This window comes from Polychytrium aggregatum (genome assembly GCF_025602895.1).
Source record: "Polychytrium aggregatum strain JEL109 chromosome Unknown BJ171scaffold_25, whole genome shotgun sequence".
NCBI lineage: Eukaryota > Fungi > Chytridiomycota > Chytridiomycetes > Polychytriales > Polychytrium > Polychytrium aggregatum.
The window spans coordinates 141,843-163,100 of record NW_026516227.1 but is presented as its reverse complement, the minus strand read 5'-3'; the positions used below and the strand labels follow the sequence as shown (position 1 = coordinate 163,100).

The 21,258-nt window shown below is 59.2% G+C and overlaps 5 protein-coding genes across 5 annotated transcripts; all 5 read right to left on the bottom strand.

Annotated features, from left to right (window-relative positions):
- Positions 1-1,652: 1,652 nt before the first annotated feature.
- On the bottom strand, positions 1,653-3,607 carry BJ171DRAFT_510185 (uncharacterized protein). Its single transcript, XM_053111465.1, has 3 exons — positions 3,036-3,607; positions 2,349-2,782; positions 1,653-2,204 (listed from the first exon to the last, which is right to left on the bottom strand). The coding sequence occupies exons 1-3, from the start codon at positions 3,521-3,523 to the stop codon at positions 1,798-1,800; spliced, it is 1,329 nt and encodes a 442-aa protein (XP_052965350.1). The 5' UTR covers positions 3,524-3,607; the 3' UTR covers positions 1,653-1,797.
- A 147-nt stretch (positions 3,608-3,754) lies between these two features.
- BJ171DRAFT_568988 (uncharacterized protein) lies at positions 3,755-7,168 on the bottom strand. The gene is made up of 2 exons (XM_053113547.1): positions 6,430-7,168; positions 3,755-6,238 (listed from the first exon to the last, which is right to left on the bottom strand). The coding sequence occupies exons 1-2, from the start codon at positions 6,881-6,883 to the stop codon at positions 3,963-3,965; spliced, it is 2,730 nt and encodes a 909-aa protein (XP_052965349.1). The 5' UTR covers positions 6,884-7,168; the 3' UTR covers positions 3,755-3,962.
- A 4,759-nt stretch (positions 7,169-11,927) lies between these two features.
- BJ171DRAFT_624254 (nucleotide-diphospho-sugar transferase) lies at positions 11,928-15,267 on the bottom strand (the record flags this gene model as incomplete). The annotated part of the gene is made up of 6 exons (XM_053115474.1): positions 11,928-12,560; positions 12,731-12,926; positions 13,082-13,655; positions 13,807-14,004; positions 14,162-14,422; positions 14,715-15,267. The coding sequence occupies 6 exons, from the start codon at positions 15,265-15,267 to the stop codon at positions 12,255-12,257; spliced, it is 2,088 nt and encodes a 695-aa protein (XP_052965348.1). The 3' UTR covers positions 11,928-12,254.
- A 1,296-nt stretch (positions 15,268-16,563) lies between these two features.
- BJ171DRAFT_510149 (Cys/Met metabolism PLP-dependent enzyme-domain-containing protein) lies at positions 16,564-19,669 on the bottom strand. The gene is given in 9 exon segments (XM_053111464.1): positions 16,564-16,920; positions 17,241-17,451; positions 17,851-17,924; positions 18,089-18,189; positions 18,382-18,477; positions 18,620-18,713; positions 18,829-19,154; positions 19,317-19,448; positions 19,460-19,669. 8 exon segments carry the CDS (start codon positions 19,414-19,416, stop codon positions 16,693-16,695), a joined length of 1,230 nt encoding a protein of 409 aa, XP_052965347.1. The 5' UTR covers positions 19,417-19,448; positions 19,460-19,669; the 3' UTR covers positions 16,564-16,692.
- A 97-nt stretch (positions 19,670-19,766) lies between these two features.
- Positions 19,767-21,258, bottom strand: BJ171DRAFT_148632 (uncharacterized protein). Its single transcript, XM_053105761.1, has 5 exons — positions 20,904-21,258; positions 20,645-20,706; positions 20,450-20,478; positions 20,138-20,272; positions 19,767-19,973 (listed from the first exon to the last, which is right to left on the bottom strand). The coding sequence occupies exons 1-5, from the start codon at positions 21,006-21,008 to the stop codon at positions 19,834-19,836; spliced, it is 471 nt and encodes a 156-aa protein (XP_052965346.1). The 5' UTR covers positions 21,009-21,258; the 3' UTR covers positions 19,767-19,833.

Here is a 21,258-nt window from a genome sequence, read left to right as displayed (position 1 = left end):
GGCATCAGCAGGATGCTGGCTGTAAAAGTGCCTACCGTTCGTAGCAAATCGGGTTCGAAAGTGAAAACGGGGGCGGAGCGAGGTCGGGCCGAGGCGGCATATTGCCAGACTCCACCGTTGCGGGAGCTGATCCGCTTGGCAGAGCGCTCAGAGCATCGTCTACAAACACTTTACGGAACAGGCGGCTTGAAGACAGCTCTGCTCGCAAGGACGATGCCGACAAGACCTTCTTCTGGGTCGACACGGCAATGCTGGGCTCTGTCGTTTGGGATTGGGGCTTCCGAGCTGTATTGGGGCGATCATTTTGCGGCACGGCACCTCGCTGCTGGAAGCCCTGTGCGGATGCCACCGGCTTTGGCGCATCTTTTTGGTGTGCTGGTCGTTTTGATGGCTCTCGGCTGGCCCGGCTGACCGCCTCCGGGCGGTTTGGCGCTCTGGTGGATCGAGGCATCGTCATGGGATTTGACGGCGCGCGAATTGAAGCTCCAGGTCGGGGCATGGACGGCTCGCTCGCAGGGCCATGGGTTCTGGAAGACACAGGAGGTCCGGCTGCTGTCGAGAGGGATTCCACATCCGGTGAGTCGACAGCCATCTGCGTTGAGCCACTGTCGCTCTTGGCTGACTGTGCTCTGCGCGAGGAGCTGCTGGTGGCCAGAACACGACCAGTTCCAGGTCTCGAGGGTGGGCGAGTTTGACTGGGCCTGGGATCAGGAGCGGCGGGCTGGGCCTCTGTTTCGAGGGCTTGATGGGATGATGCAGTCGTGCGTTAGTATCGGGTTGCTCGAGGTCAGCCCCATGCGAAAATCTGAGCAGCGCCGCCATGTGCAGGGCTTGGATAGATCGAGGTTGCCACCGAGATTGCCACCGAGATTGCCACCGAGATTGCCATCAATCATCCGGGTCTTGGATCGCTGTGGGTTGCACCATCAAGGCCCGCATGCTCTGCTGCCGAGCGGTTCAGGAGCAGCTGTTCCGACGCTTTCGCCAGCAGCGACTCGCTTCGCCCACTTACATGGATGAATCATTGTCAGCACTGGCTCATGCGGAACGGATTTCGGCACAGCAAAGATACTCTGGGCCTCGCGTTGGCTCTTGAGCTTTTCGCTGGTGGAGGGAGGAGGAAAGCGAAGGAATGCAGCACGGCCGAAGGCATACAGTCAACATCGGTGCAGCTGCTGCAGCCCGGCTTGCGGACGGCATACATGAACTGACGCAAGGGCCACCGGATCGCTTACGCTTGGATTCGGGCCAGGCGGTTTGCCCTGAACTGCTCGAGCTGGTATCGGCGCAGCGCCTGCTCGTCTTCGTACGAAAGCGGCGGCGCACCAGCATCGTATTGATTGTCCATGGCGGCTGGAAGCGCTCGAGGTGAATGAAGCAAAGGTGCAGTCTGTTGGTGTCGATGCAGTCGATGCAGTCGATAGAGCCGGAAGGAGCGACAGAGGACGCCTGGGCTGGCCGAATCGAAGCGAACCGAACCAAAACGAAACAGCACCGCCGAAACCGACATGGATCTCCCCTCCATATATGGGAATATTGATTGGGCTGGCTCGTGGCGGTGCCGCGTGGCGCGGCTTTGTCCTCCCAAGTTTGCCTTTGCCATCACCATGGAATCATGTCCCCAGAACGCAATGGGGCTGGAGCCGCTGTTTCTCTGTCCATCATCCCCACGGGGAAGCGCCGGGGCATCATCCGCTCCGGCGTGCTCTGTATTTTTCTGACAGCCAGCGCAGTAGTCGCAGACCCTTTGCGCCTGGATAACAAACGGGCTGGCCCAAACCAACGGTTGCATTGAGGCTAGCCATTCGCCGACTTGCGGTCGCCTGCCGGCCGCAGGATATTGTCCGTCGATCCGGTTGGTGAAGCAGGTGGCTCGGCGACAGTTCCATCTTCACTAGAATACAGCATGCCGTAGCTTGGCGGCTCGCCGTCAAGTGCAGGTGATGCGGGTTGCTGCTGTCTCCGAACGTCGGAAAGCTCATACGAAGCAGCGGGTATGCTGTCGGCGTCCATTGCGTATGGCGGCGGTGACGGTCTTGCGGGCGGAGGCGGCTCGGTTTCTGAAGTTGATCCTTGCTGCGTGTAGCGTGGGAGGGTATCGATGACCATTGGACCAAAATTAGACTGCTGGAAGTTGAAAGCGCTTTGAGCGCCAAGACTTGAAAACTTGCGAATGGTGAAGATGACGACGGAGAGAAGCAGCGCTGGGGTATGTTGTAGTGAGGGAATGTGGAGTCAGATACGAACGACATCGAGCAGAATCGGGTGCTCCGGGGCGGCGTGCTATCGAGACGAGCAAAGGGCATCCCGGATGGACTGCGGTGTCCACCGAGCAACAAATCACTTACGCCCGACAACAAGCCCAACCATGAGGCCGATCGGAGGTGAGTATCCCGACGGGTATGATGGCGGCGGGAGTGGCCGTGGTCGTGACGCAGGCATGCGGGCCGAAAGGTTGAGGCTTGGAACGTTGAGAAGCGGGCCCTGCTCGTATCCACCAACAAGAAGGCCAGAACTTTGGCTGGAGCTGCAGCGGGTGTTGATGGTGAATCTGGATATGCCGCCGGTGTTGGTTGAACAGTTTGCATCGCTGCTGCGACTCCAAAAGACCAGTCCGGGAGTCTCGGTGTTGGAGTAGACGCTGTAGCTCCCGTCCGGCATCTTGGTGCAGTTCTGGTAGATGGGGTTCCGAATAGCAAGGCTGACGTTGGCACAGGTCGAGTCGCCAAAGCTCCTTGTAATGTATGCGAAATACGGTGTGTTGAAGTTTGGGTCCCACAGGCTACGATGCAAGAGGCGAGGGCAACGACAGCCGAGAAGACGGAAAGGAAGACGAACATGAGATGCAAATCAGTTAGACCCGACATGGACAGGCATCCCACTTGGAAGCGGGGGATGCCAGGGGCCAAGGGATATTGTCCAGCGATTCCCAATCGATCGGTGCTGTATCCAGCGACTCTCCATCCATCAAATCCCGACATCCGGGGATATCCCGCGTCCCTGGGCCAGCCAGCATCGCACCGACAGTGACTCACTCGGTCGAGAGATAGTCACTGTTGCTGTAGGCCCCTGTGAAGAAGCTGGCTGTGCACGGATCCAAGGTGTGTGTGGAGAACTGAGCGGCGACGGTGCATCCTGCCCGACAGGATGAGTTCCGGCCGCAGTCGCTGAGATAGATGCGACCGGCGGCGGGAACGACAGAAAGATAGGCGTAGCTGGTGGCCGTGCGGTTGTCGATCCATGCCCGAGGCATGCAGCGGTTGCTTGCGTACAGGATGTCGCCCAGGTTGTCGGGGAAGGTCATGGTCTTGATGTTGGTGGAGTTGACGCAGCGGGGAAGAATCGACCGACGGCCATAGTGAAGCAGCCACTGGACGTTGGCGGGATCGAGTGCGGGAGGCGGGGCCGACATGACGCAGATGCAGGCGTAGACGCAGATGCGGGCGAAGGTGCGGGCACAGGCGGGCTGCAGGTGCAGGCAGATGCAGACAGATGCTGGACAGGAGGCTGTTGGAGCGGGCATTCACCAGCTCAGACGGACAGGCACAGCCCCGAGCAGCGGGCTGTGGTTTGTTGGGGGCCAGCCACAGACGACATGGGCTTGTGCAGTCGTTGGTGCGACAGGATCAGTTGCACTCCCCCACAACATGCACCATGGACAGAGGTGAGCCAGGAGGGTGGACCGCCCCGGGCGGTGGCGATTGCGACCCACGACCCAGTGCAAGCGTCCCAGCGTCGGCCTGCATATGCCGTTATTACAGAGAAAAGAAGGTGTATTCGAGCTGCACCCGGGCGCACGCGGGGCTGCTTCACCTTCCTTGGAGTATCTGGATGATGCCTACAAGCAGCAAAGGCCGATGCAGCGGCGCTCCGCACCAACACACTTCTCGCTGCTCGGCCAGGTATTCTTGAAGCCCTTCATACAAACCATCATACGCGCCCTCGCCGAGGATCAACATGGCTCAGACGATGATGACCTTTTTGATATCGAACGTGCTGGTCTTCTTGGGGGACACGATCTCTGTCGCGTGGAAGACACCGATCTTGCGGGCCCGCAGGTTCTGGCCGTCAAACTCGCCCTCTTGGCAGCAGAGTGTATACAGGTCGGTCTTGTTTTCAGCGCAGCCCGTGACCGAGTACACACTCCGCTTGATGTAGGTCAGATACAGTTTCTTGCCAAAGGGCTTGGGAGGAGCAGGCCGGGCATCTTCGTCGTCCTGCTCCCACTGCTCGCGTTTCCGCTGGCACTCGGCCATTTCCAGCAGCTCTGGCGAGGGCGTCAGCCGACCGATGAGGACGCTGCCGTTGGCGAGGGAGATCTGGTAGGTGTCAACGATGCTCGGGTAGTAACCCGAGAAGATGACTCGGTCGAGCATCTCCAGGAGAGGAATGCTGGACTTGATGACCGTGTCCTTGACCCAGCCTCGGAAGCTCTTCCAAGCGCCCGAGATTGTTGTCTGGTCTTCAGTGGGCTGCTGGACGGCCCGGCCGGCCTCGCCCAGTCCCCAGAGCACCGTCTGCTTCGGCACATGGAAGCCCACGAGGAGCATCGCAATGTCGGCAATGTAGTTGGCCTTCTCGAACCGCTCGCCAATATACTCGAAGGACTTTGTGGCAACGCCCTCGAGGTTCTGGACCGCTGCAATCTGGTTGGTCACCGTGCCGGTGAGCTCGACGCCGCGGGAGGTGACCCGGTAGCTGACGGTGCTCTTGGGGGACTCGGTGCCGAGTTGCTGATGGAGCTGTCCCGTCTCGAGATAATAAAGGGCCTCTTCACGCGGCAGGACAATGGGGACGCCTCCGACGATATACGAATGGGTGGAGAACTTGGCGAACCACGAAAACTCTTGATTGAGCGTGGTGTCCGGGCACTGGTTGTCAACTGCAGGTTGGGTCTCGCCTGGCTTGGTATCGGCAGCCGGGGCAACGGCCGTGGCGGGTGCAGCAACTGGCGGTTTGGTGATGGATATGGCTGGGACTGTAGCTGGTGCTGGTGCTGGTGCTGGTGTTGGAGCTTTGGCTGTTGCTGCAGCTCGGGCGGGGGCTGAGGGCGGGGATACCGCAGGCTTGCCCGCATTGGCTGATGGAGCCGGCGCTTTGACCGTGGGGTTGGTGGAAGTGGGTTTGGCGACCTGCGGTGCAGCTGGAGCCTTGGCAGCGGCGGGATTTGCAGCTGGGGTCTTGGAAGTTGTGGAAGTTGAAGTAGGAGCCTTGGTAGTTGTGGGATTTGCAACTGGGGCCTTGGCAGTTGTGGGATTTGCAATTGGGGTCTTGGCAGTTGTGGAAGTTGAAGTAGGAGCCTTGGTAGTTGTGGGATTTGCAACTGGGGTCTTGGCAGCTGTGGGATTTGCAATTGGGGTCTTGGCAGCGGGAGGCCCCGTCGCTGTCTTGGCCGCAACTGGTGCAGTAGTTGGCGTCGAGGTGCTGACAGCAACCGATGCAGACGTTGTCAAATCTCTTGCGCTGGCAACCAGGGTCGACAGCCCCCGCGAGCCAACCTCCTGCACCTGGGCTATGGTCGGCAGCACTGCAGCCGGCGATATGGGCGACGGAGGCTGGGTCACCGGGCCAGCAGCAGGAGCGACGGGAGGGGCTTGGGGCTTCTTCTCGGCGCTGGACCCACCAGTGGCACTGACGACGCTTTTGACAATCTGCGGCACCGACGAGATGTTGGCGTATGACGGTGCAAACAGGGCAAAGGCCTCGATGCCCTGGGGTGTGAGCGCGCGGGCAAACTGGGAGGCAGCATGCTCTGCGGGTTTGTTGAGATCGTAGTTGAATTTTGAGTGACTGACCCACTTTTCGGTCAGCAGGCCCATGATGCCGTAGAAGCGGTCGTGCTTGAATCGAACGTTGCGGCACATGGCAAGCGGAATGATGGTGTGGATCGACGGCGAGCGGATGGCCAGGGCCTGGAGTTGCTGGGCAGCGACGGTGGCAGCTTCCTCGGAGGGAGGAGACCAAATGCCAAAGCTGCCGAGACCGGCGATGAGAGCACAGGTCGTCGATCGGGACAGCCACCGGGGTCCCTGGGAAGGAGTATCAACGTAGATGAATAGATTGTCGGGAAGAATGCACTCCTGGAGCGTCCACAGCCGTGTGAACCACTTGGCGGGGCCCTTGGGGGTCACCGGCAGACTCGGCACTCCAAGGACATCCAGGAAGGTGAAGACGCACGCTGCCTTTCCGTAGTAGAATCGCATGTTCTGGACCTCTTTCTGCTTGTCCTCGAGTGAGTCTGCAGACAGAAACGAATGCGAGATTAGCGAAGCAGCACTCGCTGGGTGTGTGTGTGAATGTGGAGCGAGGGGATGGAGCTTGCGGTCTTCTGCAAGACTCTACGCAGGCAGAGCGGACACCGAGTCGAGGTGTGGTGCGGACGACAAGCCATCTGGGAGCGTCAGTCGGACGGACGGCAGAGAGGCATACCTTGGTTGATGCACAGGACATCCATCCAGATGTGCGTCGCTTTCGGAACCGGGGGCTCCTCGATGGTCTCGCTGGCATTCTTGAGATCCGAGGGCTCGGTCAGCGCCTTCTTAATTGCTGTGATGGCGCCCAGAAGCTCCTGCGACGAGCAGCTGAAGATTTTCCAGGGCGACGTGAAGGTGGCGGCACTTTGGCGCTGCTGGGTCTGCGGCTGGGCGGGAAGACGGGACGGCGAGGAGGACCGCTGGCGGGAGACTGGTGGAGCCGAGAGCTGGCTTTGCGGGGCGGGAGACTGGTCAGGTCCGATTGGCATGGCCATGGTCTGCCAGCCGGCGGCTGAGGACGATTTGGGATCGGCCCAGACATAGGAGACAGCGGCGAACTTGGGCAGCTTGCTGGGATCGAGAACATCGTATTCCTCGACCTTGGCGGTGGTGAGATTGAAGAGACGCATGGCCCGGGAGACGTGTGTCTGGTGCTGTGGAGAGCGAGAGAAGGGAGACAGAGACGGAGAGCGAACGATGGTGCGGAATGCTGGGCAGAGACCCGGTGGGGGTTTTAAGGACCTCGGCGGGACTGCGGGGCTGGACGCAGGCCACGAGGAAGAACGGATGGAATCGGCCGGTGGATGGACGAGTCCGCGTGCGAGAATAATGGCAATCCAATAAAAAACGGGACACCCTGGTACTGTGACCTGACAGGGTGTTTCTGTGACCTGAATACACCCACCCACCCACTCATTGCAACCATGGCCAAGCACAGCACCCTCGATTTCCGCATCGCTGCTCCGCAGCTTGCGCAAGTTCGCCTCCATATTCAGTGTATCCAAGAGCACCATCCATCGATGGCACCGAGGATGCAAGCTGGATGACCCATCCCGGGTCCCAGCTCGCAGATCCACTTTCTTTGAGCAGGCATGTCCAGTCATCCGCACCCTGATTGAACAGGACCCGTTCCAGACTGGTCCTGTGTTGCGATGCAAGCTCGAGTCCATCCTCCAGAGGAAAGTATCACTCTCACTCTGCCACACTGCCATCCACCGAGCAGGTCTCTCACACAAGAGGGCAACACACCTCTACAAGTCCAAGCGACTGGATGAGCGAGTGGCACAGTTCAGGGACCAGGTCCGCTCCATTGACCCCGCGGCGATTCGTTTTTGTCGATGAGACAGGGATCAGGAGATCCATTTTCCTCTCTACGGATACTCACCGAAGGGTGCTCCGCTTCGCCAGCGCAATCACATGAAACACAAGTCTGTCTCGGCTGCATTTGCCATCAACCACTCTGGTGTGCTGCATCGCATGTATATCCCCACATCATTCAAGACACACTCGATGGTCGAGTTCTTTGAGCGAGCGAGCTTCCCAGACGACTCTGTGGTTGTGATGGACAATGTCAGCATGCACAAGACAAGGGCTGTCCTGGACTGCATCGAGCGCCGAGGATGGTCAGTGATCTTCACCCCACCTGCTTCACCCGACTTCAATCCCATCGAGAACTTCTTTGGGGTTGAGTCCCCACCGATTTGGGGTTGAGTCCCTCCAATCCTGGGTCGAGCCACCCCGATCACACCGCCATTTTCACGCTCACATCCCTGTCTTGAGCCTCTCGGCGATTTTTGAACAGGGTCGCTTCCCCAACCAGCCCGCACAGACGGGCTCCTGCTCTCGGGTATAAATGCCGCACCTTCGTCCTGCTACTTTCTTCCCTCATCTCGCCTTGATCTGATCATCGCGCCATTGTACGATAAAAAAAGTCTCTGCTTCTGACCTGTACCACTGGCAGACATCCAGCACCCTCTGTCCCCATGCCTCCGAAGCGTAAGGGTACCGGTGATGGCCAGCCTCGGCCACCCAGGCCCAAACGCTCCGCAACCAGGGCCATGCCACCCACACCCACGAGCTTCCTGCCGAGTCGATGGATGTCGACACCACCGAACCCGGTCCCTCGAGCGACACTGCTGCTGCTACAACGGCCACTGGTCCTGTCTGTTGCTTCATGCCAGCTCCCAGGTCACTCTCGGGCTTCGAGCAAGGCTTGTCCCAACTACCGGCCCCTCAAGAGCCCCGCTGTCCCTCTCATGGAAGATGGCAGGACATCCGACCCCCAATACAGCTGCTTCAAGCAGACCATGGATAGATTCTTCTGGAAGAACGAGTACAACGAGTGGCTCAATCCCGACCTCTGAGGCAAGATCCAGGCCACCCCTGCATTCATCCGCCAGTGCTTCAAGATCGTCCAGGCCGGTGCGCTCTCCCCGACCGGGGACAATGAGAAATACAACGAGCAGAAGCTGATCGCTTCCTTTGGCGACTACCAGACCACTCGGCACGCAGACCTGCCTCCGGCCCCTCGTCTGCCTGATGGTGCTCGTCACTACCTCATCGGCATTGCAGTCCAGTCCTATGCCACCAACTGCACGACGCACCTCAACCTGGCCTACAGGAGACTCATTCGTCGCTTCTGTGCTCGTTGGCAGGAAAGACAGCAGCACAGAAGCGACGAAGGAGTCTCCAGTAGGCCAGGTTGAGGCGGGTGGTTCAGTTGGTGGCATAGGACTGAACTGCAATGCCGATGAGGTGTCCACTAGTTCCTGAAGGTAGACGAGGGCCGGAGGCAAGCCAGGGTGTCGGACGGACTGGTAGATGCCAAAGGAATCAACCAGCTGCTTGTTGTATTTCTCATTGTCCCCGGTCGGCGAGAGGGCATCGGCCTGGACAATCTTGAAGCACTGGCGAACGAAAGCAGGGGTGGACTTGGAGATGACGGGGACGGGAAGATCCTGCTCGATGCACCGGAGGATATGTAGGTTGAGCAGCCTGGATGCCTCGAACTGGATCTGGGTCATGGCCTCGACGGTGGCCTGGATCTTGTCGCGGAGAGCGGGATTGAGACAACAGCCATCCATGGTCTGCTTGAAGCAGCTGAACTGAGGGGCGGATGACCTTCCATCCACGAGTGGGACGACAGAACTCTTGAGGGGCCGGTATTTTGGACACTTGCTAGTGTTGCTTCGCTCGTGATCGGTACCATCGCACTGGCGACATCGCTTGCCGGTACTCGAGGAAGTAGATGGACCAGGCTCGGTGGGATCGACATCCATTGGATCTGCAGAAGCAGTGGTGGTGAGCGACGGAGCAACAGAGAAACAAGCATGCGTGAGATCAGAATACGAACCAGAGACAGGCTCCGACTGTGACTTGGCTTTCTTGGGCCTGGGTGGCCGAGGCTGGCCATCACCGGTACCCTTACGCTTCGGAGGCATGGGGGCAGAGGATGCTGGGTGCCTGCCAGTGGTACTGGTCAGAGCAGAGACTTCTCTTTATCGTACAATAGCGCGATGATCAGATCAAGGCGAGATGAGGGAAGAAAGCAGCAGGACGAAGGTGTGGCATTTATACCCGAGAGCAGGAGCCCGTCTTTGCGGGCTGGTTGGGGAAGTGACCCTGTTCAAAAATCGCCGAGAGGCTCAAGACAGGGATGTGAGCGTGAAAATGGCGGTGTGATCGGGGTGGCTCGACCCAGGATTGGAGGGACTCAACCCCAAATCGGTGGTGACTCAACCCCAAATGCTCTCCCATGCTCAATCAGTCGTGGGAAGACATCTGGCGATGCGAAAGTCGGTTGTGTGGCGAATGGTTATGCCATCTCACTGACACACAGCCGCGCTTGACTAGGTTTCCAACCAGAGAGATTCAGATGGTGTCCTTTACATCTTGTCCGTAATCGGAGTGGAGCTTCCAACAACGATACAATGATACAATTGGTCATTCCTCCACGCCAATCGCCCACCTTCGCGCCGATTGTGTCGGCGCCGAGCGGGCGGACTTGACGGCGAGGGCGGGACGATGACCACGGAAGGTGTCCTCGATTGGTTCGCTGTGGGGATCATGCAGCGGAGGCAATGGACTGGCGGGGAAGCGGAGGACCCGAGTTTGGATGGACGCGGGGTTTGGCGGGCGACCAATGGAAATGGAAGCGGAATCCAAATGAATGAAGCCAAATGAACCAAGATTGTCTTCATTGGAGCCGGCTGGAGCCGGAAATAGGAACAATCCAGGATGCATCCAGGATCGAATGCATTCTGCGCAGCATGAGACACGTGATAAAGTACTTCTGGGATATTATGAGGATCTGGTACCCTATCACCGACAGTCGGCTCAAGGTGATACCGAATACCAGCAAACAACACTAAGTCGAGTCTATGCGCAGCAGCCTAACTCTGCGCAACATACAGCGTAACTTTCGGGTGACCGAGATGAGCGGCCGTGAAATAATTCATTGTGATGTTCTTGGGTGCAACGCGACCAGGGGAGAAGTCAGAGCAAGTGGCGGGTCCATCTCACTCAGTGCAATAATCAGTTGGAGGAGGAATATCGGCGAGCAGTCAATCCAGAAAGAAACGGGACAGATTCCATTCCTGGCTTCAGATGTCTGAAACCCGCTGACTGACTGTAGGCTCCAGTGAGCAAGCCGTGAGATTGTTTCCCGTCCTGGTTGGCAATCGAGTGATTTTGGTTGGTTTCGGGAGCACAGTCTTGAATACACCCGGTCGATCTCCTGTGGCGATGATCGACTGGCATACCGAGATCATGTTCCTGGCTGCATTGATGTCTCGATCCCACAGCGTATGGCAGCTTGTACAGCTCCGGACAAAGTGTGGTTTTTCGATATCAAGATGCTCGACCTTCTCGAGTCGCTTGGCTTCCCGACAATGTGAGCACACCTGAGATGTGTTGAACTCGTTCACCGAGCACACATGGATCTTGGAGACGGGTCGGTCTGGTGGGCGTCTCTGGTGGTGTAAGAGCTGCTCAAATACTTAGCAAACCTGAGTCTCCTGGGACTGGAATGCATATCCCTTCCCCTGTTTCCAAGAGGACATTCCCAAAGGCAATCACCACTTCGGTCTCCTCGGACACACTTGCTTGGCCATGAATGCGATGAGTGTATTCAGGTTCCAGAAAAAACACCGTCCTGGTTAAAAACGGGGGTGTCCCGTTTCATTTTGGAAACGCTGTGAGAAGAGAAAAGGACGAGCAAGCGAACAAGCGAAGGAAGCAATGAAGTCGGGTGGATAAGGCCCAGCCAGCCCAGGAGCGGCTGGTCCTCGAGAACTTGGACGAGACGGAGAGCCGTCATTCTATAAACTAATTTCCGCGCTGCCATGAAGGAGAGAGCGCGAGGTACTTTGCCAGCCATCAAAACCATCAAAGCCATCAGGAGAGTCACCAGCCGCAAATCCCCACTGACGAACGACAGGCTCTCCCGTCCTCGGAAACAGAGCAGAGTATCGCATTGAGAGGATGACTGTCTATTGCTCGATTCAGGGACGGGGGGAGAAGGTCGCTGTCAGAAGCGCATTTGCAAAAGCCGATGCGGCCGATGGGCAGGAGGAGGGCCTTATCTCTCTCTCTCCATACGGAGTGGGAGGAGCTGGATAGCAACGCAAGCAATGAGGGGAATATGGTTCACCCTGCAGAAATCAAAATGATAAAGCCCAAGACAAAACTGTTGGGAGATCGCAGTAGGCAGGCAGGCGGGTGTGCTGGCGGGAATAGCTGCGCCAGCTAATGAGAAGAGTAAATTAAGGCAGCAACGCCAAGAGACAAACGGGGCGCTGCGCTTAGCGATAGATGAGATTGCGTAGACAGGTAGGGATACGGGAAAAATATGGCGATGAGGATTGTCACGGCCGTACGGCGCGCATGATCAGAAGGAGGGGAGGGATTGAGAAGACGTCCGTCCAGAGCACAGGATACAAAATCGACGGGTAAATGGCGCTGCAGAGTCTGGCGCGGGGGGGGGCACTCGGGCAAGGTGCTTTAGACGGATTGACTCGGAGAGGCGTCGACCCTCTGGCTGCGGCGGTGGAACTGGTAGATGTTGTACCCGACAAGCCAGAAGAGGAGGAGCCCGCCAAGGACGCCAAGGCCGATGATGTCCTTGAGGCCAAAGACCTGCTTCGAGTCCGTGAAGAATCTCCACAAATTGACTGAAACGCCGCCAAGGACGATCATGAACCACAGGATAGGGAAGATGGCCTGCTGCCATCTGGACAAGGCAGCACCAAAGCGCGACGACGTTCCCCATCCGTTATCCCAGAGGAACAGCAGGGCCTTGAATCTTGGCTGTGGGTGGAGGAGAAACCAGCGACAGAGTGTCACAGAGAGCATTAGACAGACGCAAAGAGAATAGCATTGCAACGTTGCTCATTCGACAGGGTGCCCGGGATGCCTCGGTTTGCGCTGGTTGGGAGGGGGGAGGTGTTGACTCACCAACGATGAAGCCGAACAGGTACAGATAGCCGTAGAAGGGAGAGAGCAGGAAGCGGGCCTCGCCCGAGACGAATCAAGGCAAAGATCGACTTGTAGAAACCCATGAGGATGACGATGTTGGCCCAGACGATCAGCTGGAACAGCGTTCGAGCGTACAGGGTGTACAAGACAATGTAGAGCAGAACAAACGGGTAGATGCCTTGGAACATGAGCTCGTATCTGTCCAGGAGATCGGGCAATCCAGTTACGAGTCAGTGTTAGCCTGGTTGCGTCTTGGGATGGACGAGACGAAATCGCATCGAGTGGCTGAGTCGCAGCGACGGTCCGTAGTGCAATCAACGCCCGCGATGGGCATCATCTGGGGCAAGGCTTACCCCATCCAAGGGCTGTGTCGGTGCAGCCAACGCAGGTTGAACAGACCCTCTCGGTAGAAGGACTTGCTCCAGCGCGTCTGCTGGACGACCCAGCGAATGTACTTGGTTGGCGTCTCGGTCAGACAGCTGGCGTATTGGGTGTAGACGACGCGCTTGCCGAGCTTGAGGGTCAGGTTGGTCAAGTGCCGATCGTCGCCGTAGGTGCAAGGCACACCAAGGAAGGTCTGGGTGACCCAGGGCTCGACAATCTCCTTGAGAACCTCGGTTCGGTAGATACCCAGGGGACCCGAGACGCAGCCGACGCAGCGGTGGAAACTCTGGCAGGCACGCTCGATGTTGAATGCATACCAGTAGCGGAGGGCAGTCAAAAACGAGAGCCAGTTGACGTCGTTCCAGATCTGAACATCGCCCGTGGCGGCGCCGACCTTGGGGTCCTCCAGCATAAAGGCCAGCTCACGAACCGACTCGGGATCGAGCACGGTATCTGAGTCCGTGACGACAACCGAGTCAACGGGGAGGGCGTTCATGAGGATCTGGAAGCCGGTGTACATGGCGTGGCGCTTGCCTCCGTGGGCTGGTGGGGTGGAACAGTATGGTTGGGTGAGTTGGGATAATGCGAGTCAGGAGTGGAATGATGTGGGTCAAGATGGGCTATCCAGCCGTCTGCAACCTGGCACGAGCGGCGATGGGGTCACTAGCAGGAAGCAGCAGAGACAGTGACGTACACTGGAGGATGCAAATGGGGCCCTTGGCCTTCTGGGCGTCGGCGTAGAGCTCCTGGATGCGCGGGTCGTTCTGGTCAACATCGGCGATCGCAAAGCCGGGGTAGAGGAGCGTGGCATCGTCGTGGACAAAGACCTCCTGGAAGATCTGCCCCATGTATCGGTCGTCCTCGTTGTCGCCGTCGACGACGACGATGATTTCTGTGCCAAGGCAGACCAGAGGGAGTCAGAGGCAGGATGCAGGATGCAGGATGCGTGAAGGGGAGGGAGATGTCAAGCGAGCGGAATGCCATACTGGGCTGGTTGAACCAAACAGCCAGGGCCACTCGATGAGGTGGGGGAGACAGCCGGGGCTTACCTCGCAGATTCTCGTAGTTCAATTCACGCACAGATCGGAGACACTGGCGGAAGAGCTCGGGGTCCTCGCGATATCCGACAATGAGCAGGCCGGTGCTGACACCGACCCAGTCACTTGGTCGCTTCTCGACCAGCCGCCGGACCCATCTGCGGTTGAGGGTTGCAAAGATGAGCTGAGCAGTGTAGTGGACCAGGACGAGGATACCGTAGAGACCGAGGGTAACATAGCGGGAGGGGATGATGGCGATTCGCAGGGCATAACCTGGATGGGGGAAGGGCAAGCGTTAGTCTGGAGGAGCGGTGTGGTGTGGTGAAGCGGCGAGCACGGCCGGCGAGGCACAGCAGGGGGGATGCTGGCGTGGCATATGAATCCAAAATGGGGCTGGACTGCCAGGGACGGGTGGCTGTCGTCTCGTTCTCGCCACCGACAAAGGATGTGGCCATGCGCCGAAACACCCAGGGGCGAGACAGCAGGATGCGGTGCAGACCGGACATTGCATCGCACCGCACTGCATTGAATTGCACTGCACTGCATCGCACGGTGGTCAACTTACTGACGATCAACGGGGTGATGAGGGCCAGGCACAACAGAACGGTCCAGGTGACCTTGACGATGGTCCAGACCTCGGTCTTGCGGGTCTTCTGGCGGTCGAGGCCAGAGCGGATGGAGGCGTGGCCCCGCGAGAAGGAGGCTCCGTGGGTTGAGGAGCGACCGAGGGTGTTCCAGTCAAAGTGTTCGGCGTTTTCTTCTTTGGCCAGGCCATGGACAGACTGGCCAAAGTTGCTGCGATTGGAGCGGACACTGGCGTTGGTTCTGCTAGAGATGACCGAGTTGTGGCGAGCAGCATTGGACCGGGTAAGGGACTTTTGGCGGACGCCGTAAGCATTCAGGTCCGAGTCTGTGGGCGAGACAACATCGAGGGGCTTGTCACCCGGCGACTGGAGGGCCGGAGCACCCGAGTTGACAGGAGGAACCAAATAACCCGGCGGGGGCGGGATAGACTGATGCGGCTGCTGGACAAAGTGCAGGGGAGTTCGTCGCGGAGCCGCGCTTGGATCGGGAGGTCCCTCGGGATGGGAAGGCAGCAGACTCTGCTCCGAGGACATGCTGGCGTGGGAGACGGCAGATGCAGAGCGAGGGGGAGGGGAACGGAGACAGCAGACGCTATCGACTCAGCAGGAATGGTACAGGCAGCCCGGCAGGCGCTATGTGGTGAGGCCAGAGAGATGGACTGGGACAAGTCGGAAAGATAAAGACGGGAGTTTGGCAGGAGGGAAGCCGTCAGTAAAGAGGAGGGCTGTCGGAGAACACACAGGCTTTATATCAGCAGAAAGAGTCGATGAGGCACTGGATGGTTTGGCTGGGGGGTCGGCAAGGAGGCGAAAAAAAAACAACGGCTCGGCTGGGTGGGCATGGGCGGGGCAGCGCGGAGGGAGTGGGGGACGCTGCAAGGCAGGCCGAGATACGGCGGCGGCAGCGGTGTTTGTTGCTGGGGGCAGGGCCGGCCCCGTGCTGCTGGCGAGAGCGGGCGAGAGCGGGCGAGAGGCCACGGCGGGTCTGTTTGCAAGTGTGTCCAGGCGACGGGACCGCACGCGGCCGCAGATGTTGTTACTGCTGTTGATACTGCTGTTGATACTGTTGTTGCTGCTGCTGTTGTTGTTGCTGCTGGTGGGCGGTGATGTCGACTGCGGTGATGTTCAAATGCCGTGTTGTTCAACGGTCGTGTTGTTCAACGGTCGTGTTGTTCTAATGCAGTGCTGGATCTTGTTCCCGCACCCGCTCTTGCTCTTGCTTTTGTTCTCGCCCTAGCTCAGTCTCGGTGCAACAGCTCCTTCGCAGACAAGCGCATCTGCGTCGGCAGATCCCTGCGCTGTGCGGGGCCGGGGAGCGCCGGCCTCCCATCGCAAGGGCAGCCTTAGAGGGTGTGCTGGTCTCGTCGGGAGAACATTCAGCGCATGCTGCTGTGCCGATGGAGAGAGACATCCCAGCAGCCCCTGGCAGACAAAACACCGTGCTGGTGAGAGGCGGCGACATATCGACCGGGCACTTCGACCGAACGCTTCGACCGAGCACTTCGACCGAGCACTTCGATTGAACATGTCCCTCTCGCCGCTTGTCTCCAACCGCTGTCTCCGCTGCTGGCCCGCTGCTGGCCCGCAGACCATGCATATGCATTTGGGGTCGAGGCCGCATCTGCAGTGACTGCTCTCCACCCCGAATGCTTGCCTGGCGGTGAATCCACAGTGAGAACCGTGTAACAGGCGACATCCTGGCGTGACAAGCGCGAGATCGGACCAATCGCAGCAGCGCAAGGCGCGGCCCTGGCACACCAGCGCCCCCGCGCGACCGCGTCCTTGCTGCCGGAGGCTGCGCGGCCCACACAAACAAGGCTGGCGGGTGGCTTGGGCACAATCGGCGGAACATTTATTCTGTCTGTGCGGCCTTCGTGCAACCTCTGCTTGGTCACAGTGATGGCTTGCGGCACTGGCTGGCAGCAACGGCTCGCAACTGCCAGCCACAGCAGGGATTGCTCACGATGACGCCGCCTCGCGGAGAATCGCCCCAAAGGCCTGGCGCAGGTCGTGCTTGAGGTCCTCGACGTCCTCCAGGCCCACCGACACCCGACAGAGCTTGGGACTGATCTGCGGGTCCTGCACGGCCCGCCACTCGATCAGCGACTCGACGCCGCCGAGACTCGTGGCGTTCACGAACAGACGCAGATGCCTGGGAAGGACACGCGCAAAGCTGGCGTTGGTGAGCTGTGTGGGGCCCAGCGAAGGGGGGATCCGGGTGGACGGATGTCCGATATCATGTCGAGCCGAAGACGCGGAGCGGCAAGAGGGGCGGATACCAACGCAGAGCGATTGCAGATGCACAGGCGGGCCGAGTTGCGTGCGGCGTGGTTCAAGCATAAGTTCGAGCGTCAGCCGGTCTCTCGATACAGAGTGCAAGCGTAGGCCAGGCGAGCCAGCGGCAATATCCCGGACAGCGCATATTGTCTCATCCGAGCATGCATCTCCACCATCCACCACCACGCCGCACCGCACCGCCATCGCCACCGCCATCGCCAGACACTTGCCTCGACCGAGAATACGCCCGAGTGTCCCATTCCGAGCCGCTTGGCGACCTCATGGCCAGGATGCCCGGGAATCGACCCGTGCCAGACCTTCTCGACGATGCTGAGGCAGTCGTCCTCGGGGTTGTTGTTCGTCCCATCCAGACGGCTGTTCAGCCACTGGGCAATCGCCGTGGCCGAGCGGGACTGCTGCAACACGCGAACATTGAGAGATCTGAAGCAGAGCATTGCAGCAGTCGGCTGTGAGTCGTCGTGGCGGCGCTGCCCGATAAACCAGCCCAGGGCATGGACATCTGCATCGGCGTTGATCACGCTGGATCGTCGGCTGTTCGGTGGCCCTGCACCTGTGTATATACGCTGACGCAGACCCCGGATGCCCATGTCGATGTACATCATTGCGCCGATGCTGATGTCCATGCCCTGGGCTGCTCCATATTTCCATGGTGCATCGCCTCGCCCATGTGCGCCAGATGACACCAGCCCCACCAAGCACAACTGCCCTATGCCTTCACAGCCAAAGCCGATCAAAGCCAAAGCCGACTGAGGACAACCAGTCCAGCCCTGCCCCCTCCCCCCACTTGCTGTTGGCCCCACGGCTCCGCACGCTTCTTACCTCAAGCTACGAAGTAGCAGCCAAGCCTCCATATTGCCCATGACCGATCCAAGCGCGGTGCGATCCGCTCGGAGCTATCCAGGTCCCACATCCATATCGAGTCAGTACGAGTCAGTACGAGTCAGCCCGCCAAAGTCACCTGCGTCCAGGGGACGGCGATCCCATGCATGCGGTATTGGCAGCAGTCGACCCGAGGCCCCCGCGGACCAATACCATCGTCGTTGCAGCAGCTAGCTACCTTCTGGGCCGTCTCCAACGACGGCACAACAAGAGAACCTCCCAGAAGATCCGAGTGGCCCCCAAGGAACTTTGTAGTCGAATGCATCACGACATCGACACCTAGTGTCCGTCCGTTGTTGCCCCCGCCCCAGCACCAAACCACGGCAGTGAGGAGCAAAGCGTAGTCAAAGTTTTAGTTGGGCGTGGTGGTGCTTTCTGCAACTTGGTCACGGTAGGCGGTGCTTTCTGTCACTTGCCACGGCAGCCGAGGCAAGACTAAAGCCACCAATGCTGTTGGGCAAGCTCGCATACCGTGTTTCAAGTTGAAAACCAGCGGCGGGGGCGAAAAGGTTGCGTCGACAGCGACAATGGCGCCCTTGGGTCTGGCCTTGACATAGTACTCGACATCTGCCGAGGAGAGGTTGCGATCATATGGTCACTGAGAAATGGCTCTTGAGAAGAACCATGCGCACTCGAATCGAGCCGCATCGAATGGCATGCATCGCATCGGATGACATGCATCGCATCGCGTGCTATGGCGTTGACATACCGTAGATCTCACCGCGAGGGTTCTGCGGCGACTCGAGCCAGATCATATCACCGGGCTGGAATTCACTGGGGGCGTCCTCGAGATGAATGATTTGCTGTCGACGCAGGGGTGTTCCCCATCCCCGGTCTCGGGCGTTAGTTCTTGCCCACACACGGTTGTCTCGATTCAGAGGACTGCAAAAGTGTCCCTGCAATTGCGCTGCTGCTCACCACATGATCCCGTCCGCGAGCGTAGAGTTGGAGCGAGCTGTGGGTGCCGTGGTAGCCCTCCTTTGAGATAAACACCCTGCGAGGCTGGTAGAAGAGAAAGGCGGCATAGATGGCGGCCAGGCCCGAGGCATACGTCACTGCGTGGGCCTCGGGTCCCTCGATGGCGCCGAGCACCACCTCGAGTCGCTCGCGGGACTCGATCGACTGTCGCGAGTAGATATGTGGGCTGGCCGTGGTCTGGGCCTGGGCGCCGGGACTGGGCTCTGGCAAAGAATCGAGGTATCCTTGCTGAACGGCTCGTTGGTCGTTGAGCAGCTGGCCATACTCTGCAAGCCTCGACGGAGCAAGTCCAGACACGGATGGAGCAGCAGCGAGAGGTGTCGTCGTTAGCCACGAGCTGTCAAAGGCCAACCACGAGCTGTCAAAGGCCAACCACGACGATCGGTCGTCGGCAACCAGATAGCCGGCGGCTGGCAGCGGCTACCTACCGTATGTGGTCGAGACGTGGAGTGGGCAAGTAACATCGACTCCCGAGTGCGAGCGGTCGGCGTGCAGGGCACGGGTGGAAAGATGGAGTTCCGAGCTCATGGTTGCTCGTCGATGGTTGCTCGATGGTTGCTCGATGGTTGCTGGCCGATGGAGAGGGATCAGATGGATAACGAGGCGGCGAGTGCGGCTGGCCGATTTCAGCGACAGACGACGATCTGGATCAGAATGGCCGCGGGGGGGGGGCTTTTGTGCAAATGGCCCGGGTTCCTGAGCATCCTGCTCTCCCGCAGGCCCTCACAGCCGGCCGCCCTCGCTGCTGGCTCCACACCGGAATCAACCCCGGCGCTTCATGCGGGCCGGGGGGAGACGGAGCTGCGCGCGGATGCATCGCATGATGCAGGATGCTGCTCAGGCCATTGTCTGCCCTGACCGGCATCTGCTGGCTCTGCTGTCGGCTGCAACAAGAACATTTATTCGGCAGCCAGAGGAGAATCGAGTGCCCCCACCATCCCCGCTTCAAACAACGCCGGCCTCGTCCGCTTGGATCCGAGCAGCAGGGGCCTTGAATCCGCACTTTGTGCACAGCTTCTCGATCTTGGAATGGTCTTCCTTGCACTGCTCCTGGGCGTCCAGGTAGTCGCATGGCAGATCAATGTCTGCGACAGGAGGAGTTAGTTCCATCGTCGACGTCGAGTGGTCGCTGCCTTGAGTCCCAGTCGACGAATCAAGTTGCCCACGCCGCCTGCGATGTCAACGACGCCTTCGGTGCCGATGGCATCCCTCGGAGCTGCCACATGTCCTCCGGCGCACTCGCACTTACGCCGAGCGTCGCAATACGGAGGATCGCGGGTGTACTTGCAGTTGCATATGCTATAGAGTGTCTGTGGCTTGCCGTCCCGCTTGTTGCCAGAGACAACCCATTTCAAGGGCTTGAACTCGGTGCCGACATGGCTGTCTGGCGGAGGGTAGGGATATATTGCGGATGGAGCGAAATCAGCGGCCGTCTCGATGGACTTGAGTGGCCGAAGGACTTGGGGCAGCAGCCCTCCATGGAGGCGAGGCGGTGCATCGACTCTGCGACCGAGGTCTGGATGCTGGGATGCATCTAAAGCGGATTCATGGAATCACTTACTATCACACCACGGCTGTGTTTTGCTCAATCTGTCATTGGGGAGATTGCGTGAGAACGCCCGATAGAATACGGCCATATCCCAACGCCCACGCCCACACCCACACCCAGCATAAGCTAGTAAGTGATCGCTGTCTGCCGAGTGAGTCGTTGTCGGCCGACAGAAAGGTCGGACGGCCCTGTTGCGCTCGAGCTTACCCGCATGTGCACCAATACTTGACTGCTCCATTCGGGAGGTCGCGGACCAAAATAGGGCCGTACTGATCGGCGAGCGCAGAAGGATGAGAGCCGTGCGATGGAGTCAGGAAGGATCAACTGGCATGTCAACGACAGGACCGACGGCCAAGTGGATGCAGGCCGGGTGCAGGCGGACGAAAGTGTCCCTATTGGATCGGATCGGATCAAGCCCTGCCCTCATCTCCCCGCTTGAATTGCGGGAGGCTTGCAGCAGGCTCACCATCGGCACGCATGGCTTGAGACACTTGAGCTTGGAGAGATCCTCGATGTCGACTGCATCGGTTGGGACAAACTCGGCTTTGGCAGGAACTGGAAGCGACGACATTCCGACAGCGGGGATGGGTGGAAGGTGCGATCCGAGACGGAGCAATGTCGCCTATCGGCAGAGTTGGGCAACGTCCTTCTGCAAGAGCGTCGAGTCTTCCGGGCTGCTGCTGGCTGATGATCAGTCTCCACCACCGGGCGACCACCCGCACGACAGGGCCGGTTGCTGGACGATCAGGCTGATCCGCGCCTCGTTCGCCGATGTGGATGCAGCGATCAACCCGGCCGACTTGGCGCGCATCACTCGTCCA